Raw genomic sequence first — 21884 nt, 5'->3', positions numbered from 1 at the left:
TGTTGTTTTTTAACTTACAATTTTTTTATATGATTTAATATTCTAGCAACATCGAGAAATTATTGAACTACCTTTACAAATGACAAAATATTACAAAAACAAAACAAAAACTAGAGTAGCCAAAAAAAAAAAACACATAAAAAAGATGCAAATATAAATTTTAAAGTAGTTTGGACCCGGGCCAAATGCCACTAGTACTGGAAATAAGGCGTGATCACCGTTGTTGTTAGTCTTGTCGGTCTATTTTAGTTGTCGTGATTATAAAAAATAACTAGTCCAAAATGATTATTATTTTAGAAAAAATAAGATATATTAATTAGAAGAATTAGTTTTCACCTTTTCCTTTGTGCAATAAATGTAGATCGAAGAATAGTACTAAATTGAGATCGAAGAATAGTACTAAATTGAGATCGAAGAATAGTACTAAATTGAGATCGAAGAATAAATAAAAATAACTTAGTCAAATTATCATTTTAGTTAATATTTTCTTAAATGTGTGTAAAAGAAAACACGACAAATAAAATGGACCGTAACAAATATATTACTCTTCTCTATAATAATGACTTAGAGCCCGTTTGGTTTGACTTATTTTTGGTGCTTTTAAGCACTTCTATAGTGTTTAGGTAAGATAAAAAGACGCTATTGATCACTTATTTTTATACCAAAATAATAAAAATAAGCCGCAATGCATAAGTTAGGATTTCTAACTTATGTCGTATGCTTATAAATCATAAATTATAAACTCATCCAAACAGGCTCTTAATGTTCGATTTTTTAGAAATACAACGTAATAATAATGGTCTTTCCTCTAAGAAGGAAACTATGCTTGCTGATTGATATGTTCCACGTTAATTGTCTGACTCTTTTACTTAAATACTACTCCCTCCATTTCAAAACACTCGTAAATAAATTTTTGGGGTGTGACATATCATCTTTTAAGAAAACTAATTAAAAAGTACAAATTAAAGAATAATCAATATTTTCTTTTTGCTTCCACCTAAATTTTTCTTAAAATTAAAGATTTATTAAAGTACTGGAAATTCATTTACTCCGTAGAAACTGTAGACCCATTAAAAAGGATGAGATTCTGTTTAAACACGACAATGTACTCATAATAACACTACAGTTACTGTTTCAAGAATAACAATAAATTAATGGCCAAACTCATTAGTGACCCCGTAAAATTAACATCACTTTTCATTTCAACACCTCATCCTAGTGTTATTTCAATTGATCACTCCAACTACATTTCAAATGTGTCACTTAAACTTTAGTTTTAGACAAGTTGAAATTGGACAATTAAGGAATTCTTTAGCCACTTGTTTTTTTCTCTTTAGAGAATCTCTAGAACATTTAACCGAAAGAAAAAAGAAACTCTTGAACCAGCGATAAAGCTATAAAAACATAAAAGGACAAAAGAATCCAACTAATGTGAAAAGACATAAATTTGCTAATATTAAAACCGTCCAAAAAAGTAGACACCCATTTCCTTGCGTGATAATCTAATCGCACTAAACATTCGTTCATTAGGTACGGAAGAGAAAGAAAAATATTAAAATCTAAAAATAAGTAAAATTATCTTTCAAATATTGGAACAACAATTATTCCTGACTTCTAGGATCTCCGAAAGAAAAAATAAGGACAAAAAGGAAGTGACTTGGCAGATAATGTTGTTGAATTAACACTTTTAAAAAACACTTCTCAAGAGTGATCATGATTATAGCAAACAATGATTTTCTTTTTGGCTATTTGGCCCCTCAATATAGAAAGTTGTGGGTACAATACTACGCTTACTCCTAGCCACTGTAGGGGACAATGCATATCTGCAAATAGATTGATAGAGATTGATATTGCAATATTGCATGAATAAAAGTCGTTTGCAATTAAATTTAGGTGCCTTTGTGCGAGTGTGGGGACATGGTCTCATATGTGTTAACTCATTGGGTATTTGTTGGCGATGAAAAGGAAATATTAAAAATCACTACTCCTATAATATTGCAAATCACATGGTGTTTTCATGAAATTTTTCAGTAAAAAAGCATAATACTTTATTCGTCCCAATTTATGTGAAAGTGTTTGATTAGGCATAGAGTTTAAGAAGAAAATGAAAACTTTTGAAATTTATGATTTAAAATTAGTCATAGACATTTGTGTGACAATTTACCAGTTAAAATGGATAGTTATTTTTCTTAGAGTTTGGCTTAAAAGAATCACACATCCACAATATGTATCGGGAATATTATTTGAATTGGTTGAGTGACTTTATAGGTGAAGTAATAATAATTTAATGATTTTTCTGTTACAAAACAAAAAAAACGACTTTTTGAGATAATTATCATAATGAATCAACTCCTTTTAATCAATATACTTTCTAATCTCATTATGATAAAAAAATAGAATTTCTAGAACTTACCGGTGGCAAGAAAAATGAGGGAAAACTAAAGTAATGGGGTGTGGAATATTATGAAGAACAAAAGGACAAAGGCCCCCCTTAAGGCCATAAGAAATTTGAAAAATAACACATAAAGAAATTTTTGCAGGTCTAATTGATCCAGTTCCACTTGTCAAAGGGTAGATCCAAATAAAAAGTGCCAATGAAGAAACGTGAAACACATGGATTTGCTTAGTAATAATATCATCTGAAAAAATAAACCACCCTTTTTGACTCTTTGATTGTGTTTCCCCAAATTGTCATTAGGTGTGGACGGTCGTCATGATAATTAAAACATCTGCATAGGGCAGAGGCCGGTGACAATATGACGATAATGATACGAACATAAGAGCCATTGAATGTTTGAAAGCAAAATATAAGAAAAAAAACTAAATCTGCTGATAGATTGACGGGGACTTAACCTTATAAGAATTATTAGTGGTGAAATAATTAAATCTGCTGATAGATTGACGGGGACTTAACCTTATAAGAATTATTAGTGGGTGAAATAATTAAATCTGCTGATAGATTGACGGGGACTTAACCTTATAAGAATTATTAGTGGTGAAATAAAAAAGTCTGTTGACTTTATTTTATTGGATGGATGCTTTTCTTGTTTATTTATACTTCTAATAAGAAAAAGAGAGACTTTCCTCGCTCTAAAAATGATAACTTGGGAGGCTAGATTTGCCACAATTTTTTCAGATGTACCAACTCTATCATGTTTTGAATGTGAAAGAGAAGGTGAATTTGGAAATTCAAAAACGACCATAAAATGATTTGAGAATACATTGATACAAAGAGAGGGTCGAATAGTATTACATTTCAAACCATAACAATGACTATAGATAGAATCTGAGTCCGGAGCCAAAATGACATATTTTTACAGCAATTAGACCAAAATAGGCTGTCTTTTTTTTTTTATACCCAAATGGGTATTTCGTTGATCATTCAACGAAATACCCCAGTTACTGTTCATAGCAGCAACTCTTTTTTTTTTTTTTTTTTTTTTTTTTTGCTATTTCGTGGATTGTTCCACGAAATAGCTTTTTTTTTAATTTTTTTTTGCATTTCGTGGAACAATCCACGAAATAGCTTTTTTTTTTTTTTTTTTTTTAATTTCGTGAAAAAAATGATTTTTTTTTTACATATCATGACACAATCCACGAAATAGATGTTTTTTTATTTTATTTCGTGAATAAAAAAAGAAATAGGAAATTATAATTTTTTTTTTGTTTTTGCATTTCGTGTATTAAAAAACGAAATAGGATAAATTTTTTTCTAATTTCGTTCGTATAAAAAGGAAATTGGAAAATATATATATATATATATATATATATATATATATATATATATATATATATATATATATATATATATATATATATATATTATTTCGTGTATTAATGAAGGAAATTGATTTGTTTTTTTTATTTTTTTTGCATTTCGTAATCTAATGAACGAAATAGGTTTTTTTTTTTTTTTTTTTTGTATTTAGTGAATAAAAAAACGAAATAGGAAATTATATACATATATATATATATATATATATATATATATATATATATATATATATATATATATATATATATATATATATATATATATATATATATTTTGCATTTCGTGTATTAAAAAACGAAATAGGAAAATAAAAAATAGGAATATATATATATATATATATATATATATATATATATATATATTTCATTCATGTACCAATGAAATAGGATGAATATATATATATATTTTTGTGTTTCATTTATAAAAACATTTATATATTCACGAAATAAAAAAAAATCTTATTTCGTTTTTTAATAAACGAAAAAAAAAAAGTTGTAAAGTCAAGACATAACTTTATTTTAAATATAAATATAATTCTAAAAAATATAGGGAGAAAAACTAGTTGTAAAGTCGTCAAACTTTAGATGGTCATAACTTTGCGCTCGGACGTCCGATTTACGCGATTTTTTTTTTGATTTTGGGTATTTTTCCGAGATCTATGCACACAAACTGCTATAAGGCGGTTTGGCCGAGCCGATTTTTAAAAAAACGCCTTTTATCACATTCAATTTCAATTTTTCCCCAAATTGGCATGAAATTTTCAGTTTTATTTACTTATAAGATGATGATACGCAATAGATTTCAACGTAAAAATCCAGGGATAATGTATCTGTGAATGTCAATTTTACTTCTGCGGTTTCAATTTTTGAAAATAAAGCTGACTAATTTTCTCGATATATAAAGTTGACTAAAATAACCTTACAGTTAAACACTAAGTTTTTTGAAAAATATATTTTAAAAAAATTAAAAAATGGCTTTTAATCAATTTGGAATATATATATATATATATATATATATATATATATATATATATATATATATATAAGATCAATTTCAAAAATATATAAAAAAAACTGTTTTTTTTTTATATTTCGTGGATTGTTCCACGAAATGCAAAATAAAAAATAAAAAAAAAACAGTTTTAAATTAAAAAATAAAACAGTTTCGTTAATATAAATAAAACTGTTTTTTTTTTTTTTTGCATTTAGTGGAACAATCCACGAAATATGTTTTTTTTATTTTTTTTATTTTGCATTTCGTGGAACAATCCACGAAATATTTCATTGGTACATGAATGAAATATATATATATATATATATATATATATATATATATATATATATATATATTCCTATTTCATTTTTATATAAACGAAATGAAAATAAAATTATTTTCCTATTTCGTTTTTTAATACACGAAATGCAAAATATATATATATATATATATATATATATATGTATATAATTTCCTATTTCGTTTTTTTATTCACTAAATACAAAAAAAAAAAAAACCTATTTCGTTCATTAGATTACGAAATGCAAAAAAAATAAAAAAAACAAATCAACTTCCTTCATTAATACACGAAATAATATATATATATATATATATATATATATATATATATATATATTTTCCAATTTCCTTTTTATACGAACGAAATTAGAAAAAAATTTATCCTATTTCGTTTTTTAATACACGAAATGCAAAAACAAAAAAAATTTATAATTTCCTATTTCTTTTTTTATTCACGAAATAAAATAAAAAAACATCTATTTCGTGGATTGTGTCATGATATGTAAAAAAAATAATCATTTTTTTCACGAAATTAAAAAAAAAAGAAGCTATTTCGTGGATTGTTCCACGAAATGCAAAAAAAAATTTAAAAAAAAGCTATTTCGTGGAACAATCCACGAAATAGCAAAAAAAAAAAAAAAAAAAAAAAAAAAAGAGTTGCTGCTATGAACAGTAACTGGGGTATTTCGTTGAATGATCAACGAAATACCCATTTGGGTATAAAAAAAAAAAAAGACAGCCTATTTTGGTCTAATTGCTGTAAAAATATGTCATTTTGGCTCCGGACTCGATAGAATCTATTCAATTTTTAAGATATGATAGTCGGTTGCACACAACCTAGCAGTACAATTTTTGTCTCGGAATCTATATCAGTAGTTTATCCAACAATAATTAACATTCGCATTATACATACAAATAACGGAATTTATCAGCAATTCGTCCTAACAACTCAGTTTTTCTTACTTCCTTATCAATTAATGTTAAATACCAAGACCAATATGCACTACTTTTATCTTTTGTGAGAACATTAAAATGAAATTGAGATTTAGCAAAAGTTTTAGTTCGGTTTGTTGAATACGAGTATTGTTTAATTAAAGGAGCCTTGCGTGCATAAAAAATGTTCGAAATTGTTTTCTGATACTTACCCTTCGGAAAAATATTACTCCCTCTATACTAGTTTATGTGAAAGTGGTTGTCTGAACACAGAGTTTAAGAATGAAAGGAAGATTTTTAAAATTTCTGGTCTAAAAATAACCATAAATATTTGTGTGGCCGTAAATCATCTCATTAAGGATAAAATGAGAAGTTTAATGTTAAATTATTACTACTAAATAGAAAGATATTATTTTTTTTGGGACCGACTAAAAAAAAAGTGTCACATAAATTAGAACGAATGAAGTACTACTTTAATGTGCATCTATTTTAATTATTGCGTGTTTAGCATTAATTAGTAGTACAAGTAAGATTTTTTTGGCCATGTGCAATCAATGCCAACGTTGCCCATGACTTTCAGCGCGCTGTAACCACCTAAGTATATCCGAAGAGTCTCACTTTTGCAATAATGTAGTCTTAGATGTGATTTAATACCATACAATATAGAGTAAAATAAAATAAAAATTCAAGTGCACTCAAAAGGCACGATCTATTTTCCTTGACCTTTTTTTGTTTTTTGTTGTTGTGCGGCTACCCGGACGTCGTTTGGTGGGGAGCAATATTTTCTTCTAAATCAGAAATTTAAATTATTTCTTGAATTTAGTAATGACATAATTTTTACTTTATATTATTAATTAATTACATTTTCCATTCTTTTATCAGGCTCATTATTGTTTCTATCTAGAACTTATATTTTTAATTTTTGTTCCCTAGTTCTTTGCTTTTACTTAAGTTCAGGTTTTAATTGTACTTTGTGCTTAGAACCTCAGTAGACTGGTAAAAATTTATGCTGTTTGCTTGCTTTTGACTACACTGAGCCTGTGGGAGATGATTGACAAATTGTTGGATATTGACATCTTACAATTTGTGCAAGGTTAGCGTAAAATATGAATTACAAATGAATAAACCAAGCAGAATTGACTATCAATATTTTAATACTACGTGAGCTCACATCATTGTTTTCAAATCCATATAAAGAATAAGAGTTGCATTAATTATTGATCAATGTAAAAGTTAATTAATGATAAATTATTACTACAACATTGTGGTTGTATGTGATTTTCATAGCAAATTAACAAATTATACCAAGCAGTTTAAAGAATCACTGACAAAGGTTATATTGGGGTGGTAAGTACCCTCCATCCTTACTGAGAATGAAGTTGATTTTAGTAGAGAACACTTTCGACACGAATTCAAACTAAGCAAGCTCAAAACAGATATGTAATGAAAATCTCAATGAGGAACAAAAAAAAAAGGTTTGTAGAATCAATACCAGTGCTACTTTGGTATATATTATGTAGGTTATATTCTTATTCCTAATTTTTGTTGCTTTCAATTATTCTTTTTCAGTCTTTAGCCAAAGTCGGAAAACTAGTAGTAGCAAAGTGGGGACACGTGAACTGTAATAGCGACCACCAGAAAAAAGATTGTGAATGGTGATTATTGATTAGTTGTTTCCCTTTTCTGTTTGTCACGAATGTCAAATCAAAACTTGACAAGAGAACGCAAAAAGTACTCTGTATAGGACATACCGAAACAAAGATAAATATACCATTTATACTTCCTGGTAAACCCATCAACCGGTTCGGTTAAATCGGTTAAAACCGATAACCGGACCGGTAAAATCGGAACCGGAACCAGTAGAACTGGTTAAAAGGTTACCGGTCCGGTTCCGATATTTTTGAAACCGGAACCGGTTAAACCGGTTTAACCGGTGAAATTAAAAAAAAAAAAAAAAAAATAGCCGTTGGGCGGTTGGGCCTGTCCGTTAATGGACCGTTGGCAACGGTCCATTTGCAAAAATGACCATTGCCAAACGGTCATAAAATTATTTTTTGGCCCCCCAACCCCCCAAACTTTTTTTTTAACACTTTAACCCATCCCCACCCCTATATAAATCCTTCTTCATTTTCATTTTAATTCACACCAATTTACTCTTCTTCATCTTTCTCTCAATCTCTCAATTATAGTCACTTTGCAATAATTAGCCACAAAGTCTTATTATAGTTTCAACTTTCAATTATTAATTTTGCAATTATAATATTGTTGGTGGAGTTGGTGATTTTGCAACAATCCGAAGTAGCTTTGGTGGATTTGCAATTCTAGCCGCCTTCACTTTGTTGAAAATTAATCTGGTAATTTGGTACCTTCGTTCCAACTCTATCTTTATTTTTCGCAATTTAATTCTAGCAATTTATTTTTTGCAATTTAATTCTAGCAATTTAATTTGTTATAATTTATTTTCTTGTGATTTATTTGATTGTGATTTAAATTAATTCTATTTAATAATGTCAAAGAGATTAAGACGTGGTGCCGGTAGTAGTAGTGGTATTGTTAGGGGTAGGCTTAATGAGGAAACATTTGTGGAAGAAACACCTAATTTAGGTATTGATGTTGGTGGAAATAATCCACTTTTAGGTCATGAGGCAATGCAACAACATTTTACCGACACTTTTAATGAAGACTTAGATGATGATGATGAAACACAACCCCCCGAAAATTCCATAGGAGATACATGTCCTGCACAATCACATACACAAGACAAACCGCGTAGAACTCGTAAGCCAACAGCTAAAGTTTGGAAATTTATGACTAAGAATAGGGAAAATCAATCAGCTACATGCACCCTATGTGGACAAGTATTTAGTTTTAAGCAAGGAACTGGTAAGGATGGTGGAACGGGTACACTAAATGCTCATATGGAACCAAACATATGGATGTTTGGGGAGAGCAAACGGGTTCAAATGTGGGGGGGATTCAAATGACGATAGACCCACGAACCGATAGAAATTTTTAGTATGACAAGAAAAAAGAGCGTGTAGAAATAGCTAAAATGGTAGCTTATGATTGTTTACCATTTTCCTTTCCCTCAGGTTTGGGGTTTGTTACTTACATTCAACGTTGTTATAATCCGTTATTTGAGGGTATTCCTAGAAGTACTTGTAGAGCCGATGTTATAGATTTGTTTAAAAAATATAGATTTTATTTGCGCCATGTATTTAATTCTTTAAATTGTAATGTTTGTCTTACCGCTGATTTGGGTCTTAGTCTTAACAAGTTAGATTTTTTTGCTATTACATGTCATTGGGTTGATGACAACTGGGTTATGCAAAAAAAAAAATAGCTTTTTTATATGATGAATGAAAAGGTCGTCACGATGGAAAAATTTTAGTCGATTCAATGTTTACTATTATGAGATTTTTTAACATTTATAGAAAAACACTTTGTATTGCTTTAGATAATGCTTCTAATAATACAAAGGCGATAGGTCTTATAAAAAAAAGAACTAAACTCTCCGCTAAGAAATATTTTTCATGTAAGATGTAGTTGTCACATTTTAAACTTAATTGTTAAAGATGGTCTTGTGCATTTTGAAGATTCTGTTCAAAAAGTTAGAGATGCGGTTGCGTTTCTTTTTTGTAATGCTAATAGGGGAAGAATTGGAGATTTTAAGAATGCTTGTGTGGAAAATAACCTTAGACCTAAGAAAATTCAAATAGAAATTGAGACTAGGTGGAACTACACTTACATTATGCTACAACAAGCATATGAGTATAGGATTCCCATACAACAAGTTCACAACAAATATAATACTGATAGTGATGATTGGTTAAATTATTCGCATTGGGAGATGTTAAAGAATGTGTTGAACTCTTAGAAATTTTTTATAATGCAACTCTTGTTTTTTCTAGACAATTCTATCCCACGGTAACCGAAATTTTAGCCTACTTAGCGGAAATAGCTAGAGTTTTACAAGAGTATAAATATAAACCCGATTATCAAGTAGCTATTTTTGAAATGATAATCAAATTTAAGAAGTATTTTTTTCCCATCCCAACTTTATTTATATTGGGTTCTCTTTTAAATCCTTGTTTAAAAGTGTCTTATACTAGAAATTTGGTTAGTCAAATTTATACATTTTTAGAAATTGAAGAGGGAGTTCAACCATCTTTAGCTGAAGCCGAACTCGCTATTGATGATGAGTTTAGAAAAGTTTTTACTCATTCTAGTTTGGAAGAACGTGCTACACCCGTTGCTCCACGCCCTACTACTTCTCAGAGTAGCAAAAAGGGCTTGTCGGGTTTAAAAGTTTTACATTCACAGCCAACTTCTTCTTCTACTGCAAACTTTGATGAATATAACTTTTATTTGATGCAGCCAAATGTGGATATCAAGGAACTGGATGACTTGGACGTCTTAGCATGGTGGAAGAAGTACAAGGCAAGTTATCCGGTACTTTCAAGAATGGCTCGAGATATCCTTACGGTTCAAGTATCAACCGTGGCTTCGGAGAGCGCATTTAGCCGAGGAAGACAACAAATTGGAGACCATAGACATCTATTATCCGGCTTTAGCTTGTAAGTACTAGTGTGCATTCGCGATTGGATTGGATTAGATCGGAGCGAAACAACCAAAACTTAGAAGCGGAGGAAGGCGAAGAGGAAGAAATTGAAGATTTGATAGCTAGTGGACCGGACTAAATGGAAGACTTTGAAGATATTTCCATGACCGAATATAATGTGGGGGAAATTAACGAAATGGTTCAAAATTGGTGATTTTATTATTCTACTATTTTTGTACAACTCATGTATTATTTGCAAGTTAAAAAAAACTACAACTTGCAAATAAATGTTATCCAAGAATGAATAAAATATATGGCTCATTGAGCTTTCTTCTATTTACCTGTGTTCATATTTTTACTTTTATTAAGTTAAGAATATACCTAAAATATACTAAGAATATACTTAAATTAAAAACTAAAAAGTTATATATTTGAAAAATAACTAAAATATACTAAGAATATATTATAAGTATATTATAAGTATATATATATATATATATATATATATATATATATATATATGTTTAAGTTATACTTATAGTATACTATACATTATAAGTATATTCTTAGTATATTTTAGTTATATATATATATATATATATATATATATATATATATATATATATATATATATGTAAGTTATACATATATATAAGTTATAATGTTATATATATAAATATATATGTATTAATGTATATATGTTTAAGTTATACTTATAGTATACTATACATTACAAGTATATTCTTAGTATATTTTAGTTATTTTAGTTATATATATATATATATATATATATATATATATAAAGTTATACATATATATAAGCTATATATAACTTAAACATATTTATATATATTAAGTTATATAACCTAAGTATATTGATACATATATTGATATATATATAAGTATATTCTTACTATATTTTAGGTATATATATATATATATGTATAAGTATACTATATATTATAAGTATATTCTTAGTATATTTTAGTTATATATATATATATATATATATATATATATATATATATATATATATATATATATAAGTTATACATATATAATGTTATATATAACTTAAACACATATATATATATATATTAAGTTATACATATATATAAGCTATATATAACTTAAACATATTTATATATATTAAGTTATATAACCTAAGTATATTGATACATATATTGATATATATATATATATATATATATATATATAAAAGTATATTCTTACTATATTTTAGGTATATATATATATGTATACGTATATTCTGTATTGCTGACTTGCTGTTAGCCTGTTAGTCAGTAAATATTTAAACTTTACTTATAAACTTGTATAACATATGTAAATATACCTACAATATACTAATAAATACTATAATATATATATATATATATATATATATATATATATATATATATATAAAATACAAAAAACAAAAAAAACATGTTTTGGACACTTTGAACTGGACCGGTTCCGGTTTGAGGTTTCAAACCGGTAAACCGGAACCGGTTAAACGGTTCCAGTTTTTTAACCGGAAACCGGCCGGTTCCCTAACCGGTTACCGGTCCGGTTCCGGTTAAATCGGTTGCCAGGTTTACTTCCTGGTATAACTAGGCTGATTTGTCGCAGTATACTTGCACAGATCCTATCCAACTCTTTATCTAAATCACTTTTATACTATTATTATAAATTAAACTTCTTATAATTTTTAGTTTACTGAATGAAGCTTACTAACATTGTTACATGTTATCACATATCACATTTACTTGATAATGAAAATAGTGCACATTTCGTGCACGATAGTTAAACTCATATTCATATAATAATAGTATTACTTAAGAATAACAATACAAAAGCTAGATGATTTCTTAATATATTAGCTTATTAATTAACTTATTTTTTCGTCACTTTTTGCTTAACTGGTTAACCAACGGCCTAATACTTTCAAAATACTTCGATTTTTTTTTTGTTAATACCGGTTGCTGATAAGTTCTTATTACCATAAGAGACTCTTAAGCTTATCTCAAAATTACTTTCATACTATTAAATTAAACCTCTTATAACAAATTACTACAATTTAGGTTACTAGATTTAGCTTACTAACATAGTTCATATTTTCACATATCATCTTAACTTGATAATGAAAAAATTATACACATTCCGTGCACGATAGTTAAACTCATACCAGCATAATATCGATTCATGAGGAATTGATATTCTTAAATAGTATTATCCGATACAATTTAAAAGTTAGACGATTTCTTAATATTTTCACCTCTTAATTAACTTCTTTTTTTCCCGTCACTTCTTAATGAACTTGTTAACCGACAGACTAATAACACGTCCAGCGGTTAATCCACTATTGTGAAACACAACAATTTAGGTAACTGTGCTTTCTTCATTAAATTTCAATGTGCACTTTACGTATGATTAGGTTAACCTAATATCTTTTCTAAAATTTCGTCCTATCTAGAAGAATATGATAGATTCGTCTTATACAATGGAAATCCTAGGTGTCTATCCAAAAAAGAAAAAAGAAAAAATATTAACTTCCCAAAAATAAGATTTTTCCTAATCTTAATCTAAACAATGTTTAGGCCACTAAATCACCAACACATGTTGCTCAATCCGCGTATAAACATAAAAAAAGACTGGAAATATAATTCCAATATATATATATATAGCAAACCGCTGACTGTTCATAAAATCATCACCATTCACGCAATTCCCGCTTATTTCTCTCTTTATGCACCTCTACATAATTAGTATTATATCATCAAATAAATTTTAGATTTTTTTTTTAAAGATTAGGTGATTTCTTGAAAGTGGGGTTTATGTATAGATTCGATGTACAGTAATATATAGAGAGAAAAAAGAGTTTTTTTTTTTGGGAGGTAATAATGATAGAAGATCATCAAGATGGTATTGAGAATGAAGGAGGAGTTGGGGTTGTGATAATGGAAGATGGCAAAGATTTAGAAAGAAATATTTCTGATAGTGGTTTAAGAGAGCCATTGCTTATTTCCAAGAGCAGAGTTAATAATACATCACAAATTGCAATTATAGGAGCCAATGTTTGCCCCATTGAAAGTCTTGATTATGAGTATGATTCTGATTTCTCTTTGCTTGTTATGTTTTGGAGTGTTAAGTTATGGGGTTGCTTTTTTTATTTTTATTCTTTTTCTTCTTCCTTAATTATTGAATCTTCTTGCATTTTTTTTGTTGAATGTTATTTTTGGTAAAGTCAAAGGTAAGTACTTTGCATGGTGTTGCCTATCTTTATTAAATATCTGATCATCTGGTTGAAAATCATGGCTTTTTCGTTTCCACTCTATTTTGCTATATGGCTCTCCAAGTTCTGTTCTTTTTGTTCAGCTAGATGAGTGAATAAGGGGATGATAAAAGAATGGTCTTTTTATCTAGGTGATGGCAGAGAAGAAAAAACAGGGGAAAAAATTAATAAAAGGAGGAGAGCTCTAGAAAATCAAGAACTATTTATGCCTAAATATTATAGTCTCTATTGTTAATTACAAACTGGAGGGTCTGTTTATAGTTGAATCATCCTCCTTGCTCTAACAAGGTAGTAGGTAGTCGTCCCTGCCAGTGAATGTTGAGAGCTGAAGTTCTTGGTGAAGTGTGGTAATTGACAGTGGCGAATCTAGGATATTCTATGAGGGGGTTCGAAAAAAAAATAAATGTAGAGCCCGAGGCTTGAACTTGGAACCTCAAGGTGAATTTTGAACCCCCTAAACCACCGAACCATCCCCTACTCTTGTGTCCGGGGTGTTCAAAATATATATATGCACATAAAATATGTAAAAATACCTTATATATACAATGTAATTTTTTGTCGAGGGTGTTCGTTCACCCTAATGGGCTGTAGATCCGCCCCTGGTAATTGACATAGTCTCATTGCTAATTCATTTTTGCAGGATTGTTGAAAATGACCTATTCAAGCAAGATTGGAGGTCTCGGAAAAAGGTCCAGATATTTCAATATATATTCCTAAAGTGGACACTTGTGCTTCTTATTGGATTGAGTACAGGACTTGTTGGTTTCTTCTTAAACATAGCAGTGGAAAACATTGCTGGCTTCAAGCTCCTGCTCGCTAGTGACTTAATGCTTCAGGATAAGTAAGTACAACTTCCATCCATGATAATAGCTTCTCAATATCTGTGGTAACTTTGAACTGGTTTATCTTGTATAAACACAAACACAAATGTGGAATTTAATTAAATTTCATAATATAAAAACTTGCAACTGACATAGTTCAAGTTATTTTAAAACTGTGAAAGATGCTATTGAAGGTTTTCAAGACTGAGTTGCAACTTTTGAGTGATGTCATAGTTAAGATGCCTTAGGAGCCTCGAACATCTTTCAGCCTTGTTTCTAAAGCAAAGTAGTTACCAATTGTACCAGCATATTTATTTTTTCAAACATTTCTTCATCTTACTTTTGGTTTGAATCTTTAGGTGTTTGGGAGTCTTTTATACTGGTAGTTAATATCTTAAAAAATCGCGTCTGGATGGAAACTGCGTTAACTTTAGCTCAGTTATCCTTTTAAGTTAAAAGGATTGAGTTAATGCAGATATCATGGATACTTTTTCTCATTGTTGCAAGGGTGGCAATGTCCAAGCAATTTTTGACATCCTTTCAAGTTAGAAGGATAGTTACTGGTTTATTTCCGGTACTTCTTTTTGATCGTTAAACCTGATTGAAGTAACTATAAAGTAATTTTAATTCTACTGCAGGTATTTTGGTGCATTTGCTGCTTTTGCAGGTTGTAATATGGTTCTTGCGACTTGTGCCGGTATCATATGTGCATATATTGCACCTGCAGCTGCAGGGTCGGGAATACCTGAAGTTAAAGCATATCTGAACGGTGTGGATGCTCATTCCATTTTAGCTCCAAGTACTTTATTTGTGAAGGTGGGTCTTTCTCTCTCCGTCATGTTTCCATGTTTGAATGCAGACATGGGTGATAGGGTATTCTTATCAAACTGATGTAGGGCTTTTGACCTTACTAGTCACAGTTCAGATGCCAAAGCAAACAGTGTTATATGAGAGTTATTGTCGTACCTCTAGACCGAATGTGTCCTCAAAATGAACATCGTAAAAGTGCAGGTTTTTTCTTTTTTGATGAAGAGAAGTGCAGATGTTAAAATGGATATGTGGTTACACGAATTAAGTTAGATTAAAAGTGATCATATCTGATAGAGGGTGTAAGTAGCACACATAGAGGGTAAAATAAGAATCACTGGAGATGAACTAGTCATGTTCCGTGTAGCGCCTTGTGCACAAGCGCATAAGTGTAGCACTATGGTGCGTCATTAGAAAAAACTGCAATGTCATGGTGATTAGATGTGGTAAAAGGACCGGATAAACCTAAAATTATGTAAAAAGAAATTGTCTGAAAAACCTAATATCTCTTTGAAATAAATGCGAACTTAGCTAAGAAGAGAGCTTAGGTCCAGTGTTTGTCATTATTTTGGTTAAAGACGTATCTCATATAGGGATAAGTGTAATTAACAATCTTACATACTTCTGATTTGCATTGAAAGAAACTTATTTAGTATTGGAACGGGATTAGCCTGAGTAGAATGGAATAGATATAAGTTGTTTAGCCGAGCCCAACTAGTTTGAGATTGAAGCCTTGTTGATTGACTGAAGTTTACATCCACCTTACCATAAAAGAGAACAAAGAGGAAGGAAAAAAAGTTCTTTGACTTACCAATAATAAGAATGTAAAGTGTTGGAGGTAGTGGCAATTGTTGTACTCTTCCATGAAAAGTATTTGAAGCATGCCGCTCCATCTTGATTAAGAAAAAGAGATATGGATTAGGATAATGGATTTATGAACTTGCTCCATAGTGTTCAAGACATTTAATAAAGCATATGTCTGCATGGTTGGGTATTCTCTAATAGAACTCTTTTAAAGTTATGGAGGAAACTCAACTATTGTTACAGATGGGTTTAGTTTATATCATAAAATACAAAAAATAAAAAACTTAAAGAAAACCATTACATTGAACTATCAAAGATGTTTTAGTACCTTTGCTGTGTATTCTTGATTAAAAAAATTATCTTTGTATAAGCAAACTGTCATTCCTCTAGCAGACTCAAATGATATTTCTGCTTGTGCTTCTGTCATCTGCGGTTGGGAAGCCTTTAAACCCTGTGATGCTTTATTTGAAAGCCATTCCTGGAAACACTAATTCATATGTATTTAACACCTTGGCAGATAATTGGTTCTGCTTTGGGTGTTTCTGCTGGATTTGTCGTTGGCAAGGAAGGACCCATGGTCCATACTGGCGCTTGCATAGCAAACTTACTTGGGCAGGGTGGCTCCCGCAAGTATCATCTGACATGGAAGTGGCTGAAGTATTTCAAAAATGACCGTGACCGTAGAGATTTGATCACCTGCGGTGCTGCAGCTGGTGTTGCAGCCGCTTTCCGTGCCCCAGTTGGTGGTGTTCTTTTTGCTCTCGAAGAAGTAGCCTCATGGTCTGTCTCCCTCCTATCTCTGTATTTGATTTCTTAATGAGATTAAAGTGAAAAAAGCTTTTTACTAGTACCTTGTTGTATTAAATGGAGGACCTATGAATCAATATGAAGAACATCTGTGTAGTTATATGGTGCTGATATGTGGTGACTATGGTTCTATGGGCTGATATGTGAAGAGTATTCCTAACACGTGTTTTGGCAAACACATGCTTAATTCCAGTGTACCCCACTTGGTGGGATTTTACTGGGTATGCTGTTGTTGTTATGCTCAATTGCAGTGTGACTGTAAATCAAAACTTTTTTCAGTTTTCAAATCTGCATATTAATTCAGAGGATTGATGTCCTTCCATGGACAACTTGTCAGTGTAGTGCTATGGGCTGATATGTGAAGGGTATTCCACGTGTTTTGGTGAAAGCATGCTCAATTGCATTTTGACTGTAAATTACAACTTTTCGCAAATTTTCATCTCTGCATATTAATTCAGACAATTGATGCCAATCGATGGACAATGCTGGAGAAGAACTTCTCTCCATCTCCCGTGGTTTCAGGAACACGATCTTACATGTAGAATTTGTGAAGTATCAACTTCTGCTTTGGAGGGGTTTTGCTGGGAATACTTTGAATTTAATATCTCCCTGTCAACCACTCAGGGAGAATGGGAGTTGCTGTATCAATAGACTTTGAACTTGAGTATTGTAGCTATTGTTTGTAAGTTGTAACCATGACCCACCCATTATACTTGTTTGATTTAGATAAATAGAAAACTTAGACTGAGGAATGTTATAAGGCAGTGGGTGTGATGTGTCTTCAAGAGTGTCAAAGATTCAACATCATGTGGTTCTGTGGCTTTCGTGAACCTTATAAGGACAGCATACCAATAATCCATTTGAAGATGCTATTGTTCTCCTGTTCTTTTCTTGTTGCTTATTGGCTAGTAATTGTTGTGAGAAGGCTTACAGTCTTAAATATTCAACTACTCTATTTTCTGTTTTAGGTGGCGAAGTGCTCTACTTTGGAGGACTTTTTTCACGACTGCTGTAGTAGCTATGGTGCTCAGATCTTGCATTCAATTCTGTCGGAGTGGGAAATGTGGACTATTTGGTCAAGGAGGTTTGATAATGTATGATGTGAATTCAGGAGTACCTAATTATAACACTGTAGATGTACTGGCAGTATTGTCAATTGGAGTTTTTGGAGGCCTTTTGGGAAGCCTTTATAATTATCTCGTGGACAAGGTCCTCCGGACTTACAGCATCATTAATGAGTAAGTCTCTTTATTCTGCTGACACAATATTTTTTTATGAGAATATAATTAAGAAAATAAAAGCGTGCTCTCTCTAACAGCTTAAGCTTTTAGATGAGATGGTCACACACTTCAACATGGTAGCAGAGCGGGCAGAGGTCCTGGAATTGAATCTCACTGCCACTCATTATAAAATAGAATTTTTTCATATGCTTGGCCTATTAAAAGAAGAATCAGTCCCGCACGTGAGTGGACGTGTTGAGAATATATATAATTAAGAAAATAAACACGTGCTCTCTAACAACTTACAACAACAACAACAGCCCAGTGAAATCCCACATCTTGTGCTCTCTAACAACTTAAGCTTTTAGAAGAGATGGCACACATTTCAACATGTTTAGTTACCTCAACTCTTGGTACTAGTTATTAGTATGCAACTTATCAGTGTGCATGCCCTAACCTGAGGAAATCAACCACAAATGTAAGAAGTGTTTAAAGTTTTCCTGAAGCATGTGTTTGCTTCTTTTCTTACGCTGCCGCTTTTTTTTCTTCGTTTGTGCCTTTCTTTCTCACCCATTTGGAGTAGATAAATACAACTGTTCCATAACGTGGGTCATGAGGCGGATCTAGAATTTGAACTTTTATGAGTTTGGGTTCGGGATTCTACCACATTCCATTTGATATAATGGGTTCAAAATATATTTTTATAATAACTTAGTCGATATTTTGACACATATAGGGTCTGAGCCAAAACTACTTGTTTCGGTCGAACCCCATAGCTAATGCACTAGGTCCGCCCTGGGGGGTAAAAGTGTACTTGTCAGGGCATATAGGCAAAACATTAGTTTTAAAAAGCTCACTTTAAATGGGCCCGTTGCTATTTTCTATCAAAACCTATTTCTTAATGTTCTTCCTTCCCCAAGTTATTTGATGCTTGTCAAAGATATCCTTTATTTATGTGTTGCTTCTATATTTTATATATGCTATCACTTTTACCACTGTTTTTTATCTATTTTAGTTCTACTATTTGAATATTCTTTGTGCTTGAGCTTTGGATGCTGCTTTTGATTTTTCTCGGTAGCTGATATTTTGCAATTGATTGCAGGAGAGGTCCTGCCTTCAAAGTCTTGCTCGTAATGACCATTTCAATTCTGAGTTCTCTTTGCTCGTATGGTCTTCCATGGTTTGCAACGTGCACACCGTGTCCTGTTGGCTTGGAGGAAAAATGCCCTACTGTTGGTCGCTCTGGAAACTATAAGAATTTCCAGTGTCCAGCAGGGCATTACAATGATATGGCCTCCCTGTTTATGAATACCAATGACGACGCCATCCGCAATTTGTTTAGGTCAGACAATCCAAACGAATTCCACTTTTCTACACTTTTTGTCTTCTTCGTGGGGGTATATTGCCTTGGTGTTATTACCTATGGAATTGCTATTCCCTCTGGGCTATTCATTCCCGTCATACTTGCTGGAGCTTCATATGGACGTTTTGTTGGGACTGTCTTGGGTTCGGTCTCTAATCTTAATAACGGCCTGTTTGCTCTCCTTGGGGCTGCCTCTTTCCTTGGTGGTACTATGAGGATGACAGTATCACTCTGTGTCATACTACTTGAGCTCACCAATAATTTGCTAATGCTTCCATTGGTGATGCTTGTTCTACTTATATCAAAAACGGTGGCCGATAGTTTTAACAAGGGTGTCTACGACCAGATTGTGAAAATGAAAGGCTTGCCTTACCTGGAAGCACATGCCGAGCCATACATGAGGCAATTGGTTGCAGGAGACGTTTGTTCTGGACCTTTAGTAACATTTTCAGGTGTTGAGAAGGTAGGGAACATAGTACATGCGTTGAAGTTTACTAGACACAATGGGTTTCCAGTGATTGATGTGCCGCCATTCTCAGACGCGCCGGAGTTTTGTGGACTTGTTTTAAGGTCACATCTACTTGTTTTACTCAAAGGGAAAAAATTCACGGAACATAGTGTATTGAGCGGCTCCAATATTTTGAAGAGTTTTCATGCATTTGATTTCGCTAAGCCAGGATCAGGGAAGGGGCTTAAGTTTGAGGATTTGTCCTTCTCCCATGAGGAGATGGAAATGTACGTCGATCTCCATCCTATCACAAATACATCTCCATATACAGTAGTGGAAACCATGTCTCTGGCCAAAGCTGCAATTCTTTTCCGACAACTCGGTCTCAGACACTTGTGTGTCGTCCCAAAGACTACCGGGGTAAGTCTATCTTTGCCTTCTCATCCCCGGCTCCGTCCGGGATAATTACACGTTACTTTCCATTAGCGAGACCAGTAATCTGAATAATAAAAACAGGTTGCCTGATACCACTACACTCGACCTCTCTATAACATCCATTGTCTATAATAACATTTCACTATAACGGCCAAATTCTTTCTGGAACCGATTTTTCATGTTATTTTATATTATGTGTTCTCTATAACTACATTTTGGTATAGCATCCAAAAAGTATCCGAACAAACTACTCCGTTATAGAGAGGTTTGACTGTAGTTAAAATACACAGATAGTTTAAAATTTTTTACACTGTCAGTGTATATAACTTAAATACGGAAAAAAGAAAGATTTGCATGACATAACAAAATCATCATATGAATGTCTTGACATATAGTTTGAAGTTTCTGATGTTTGTTTGTGCATTCAACTCTACAATACTATTTCTCAATATTTTGTTCTTTTGAATTTGCAGAGGGATCCAATTGTTGGAATCTTGACAAGGCATGACTTTATGCCAGAGCATATAAAGGGATTGTACCCACATTTGGTCCATCACAAGTAAACAGGAGAACCTAACTCTTTCAACAGTTCAACGGACAGTGGCCAACCATTATTATTTAGAGAAAGTGTGATACACACTCCACCATTGAGCTCTTTACAATCTTCCTAAATTTGCATTTTGTTAAATAAATAGAAGAAAGATGATCTTAGCAGCACACGAATCGAATTACAAAACTTTTACAGCACATTAATCAATCACAAATTTCTCTTTGAATTGCTAATCGACAGAAGATATACCCAGATAGATAATATAATTGTTAATTTAATAGAATTGTAAAAATTTGTTGGAAGTGATGGAAAAATAAGGCATCGAGTTATTTTGTGTGTATGCTTTGCAGGTAATATGACCTTTCTTCTGCTATCTTTGATGTAAAAGATCAAGAGGGTCTTTTAATTGTATTATTGCTTATAGTTGATATGATTTTATTTGGAATGTTAATCATATCAATAAGAGTGACAGGGTCAGTTATCCAGTGTACATAACAAACAAAAATCAACAAATAAAGAATTTAAACAAAATGAGTTGGGGAGGAAATATGGAAGTGAACAAATGAGATGTGGCTAACTTTTAGAGCTTTAGGTTGATGCTTGTATAATCCCACTCTGGGATGAGGAGTTTTATATCCCCAAAAAAACAGAGGAAAGCATGGACTTAATGTCACGCTCCGAACCATGGTCTGGGCGTAACACGGCATTCGGGTCTTGCTTGCATGTGTCCGAGCGAATCTCATGGCTTGCTTGTCAACATGGGCATCAAAAC

At 31.6% G+C, this 21884-nt stretch overlaps 1 protein-coding gene across 1 annotated transcript; it reads left to right on the top strand.

Moving 5' to 3' along the window:
* Positions 1-13240: 13240 nt before the first annotated feature.
* Positions 13241-21452, top strand: LOC132598610 (chloride channel protein CLC-c-like). The gene is made up of 7 exons (XM_060311582.1): positions 13241-13668; positions 14498-14698; positions 15317-15494; positions 16807-17069; positions 18065-18334; positions 19419-20547; positions 21036-21452. Exons 1-7 carry the CDS (start codon positions 13466-13468, stop codon positions 21123-21125), a joined length of 2334 nt encoding a protein of 777 aa, XP_060167565.1. The 5' UTR covers positions 13241-13465; the 3' UTR covers positions 21126-21452.
* Positions 21453-21884: the final 432 nt, after the last annotated feature.

The sequence above is a fragment of the Lycium barbarum genome, chromosome 6, assembly GCF_019175385.1.
Source record: "Lycium barbarum isolate Lr01 chromosome 6, ASM1917538v2, whole genome shotgun sequence".
Classification (NCBI taxonomy): domain Eukaryota; kingdom Viridiplantae; phylum Streptophyta; class Magnoliopsida; order Solanales; family Solanaceae; genus Lycium; species Lycium barbarum.
This window is presented reverse-complemented; position numbering and strand designations above follow the sequence as displayed.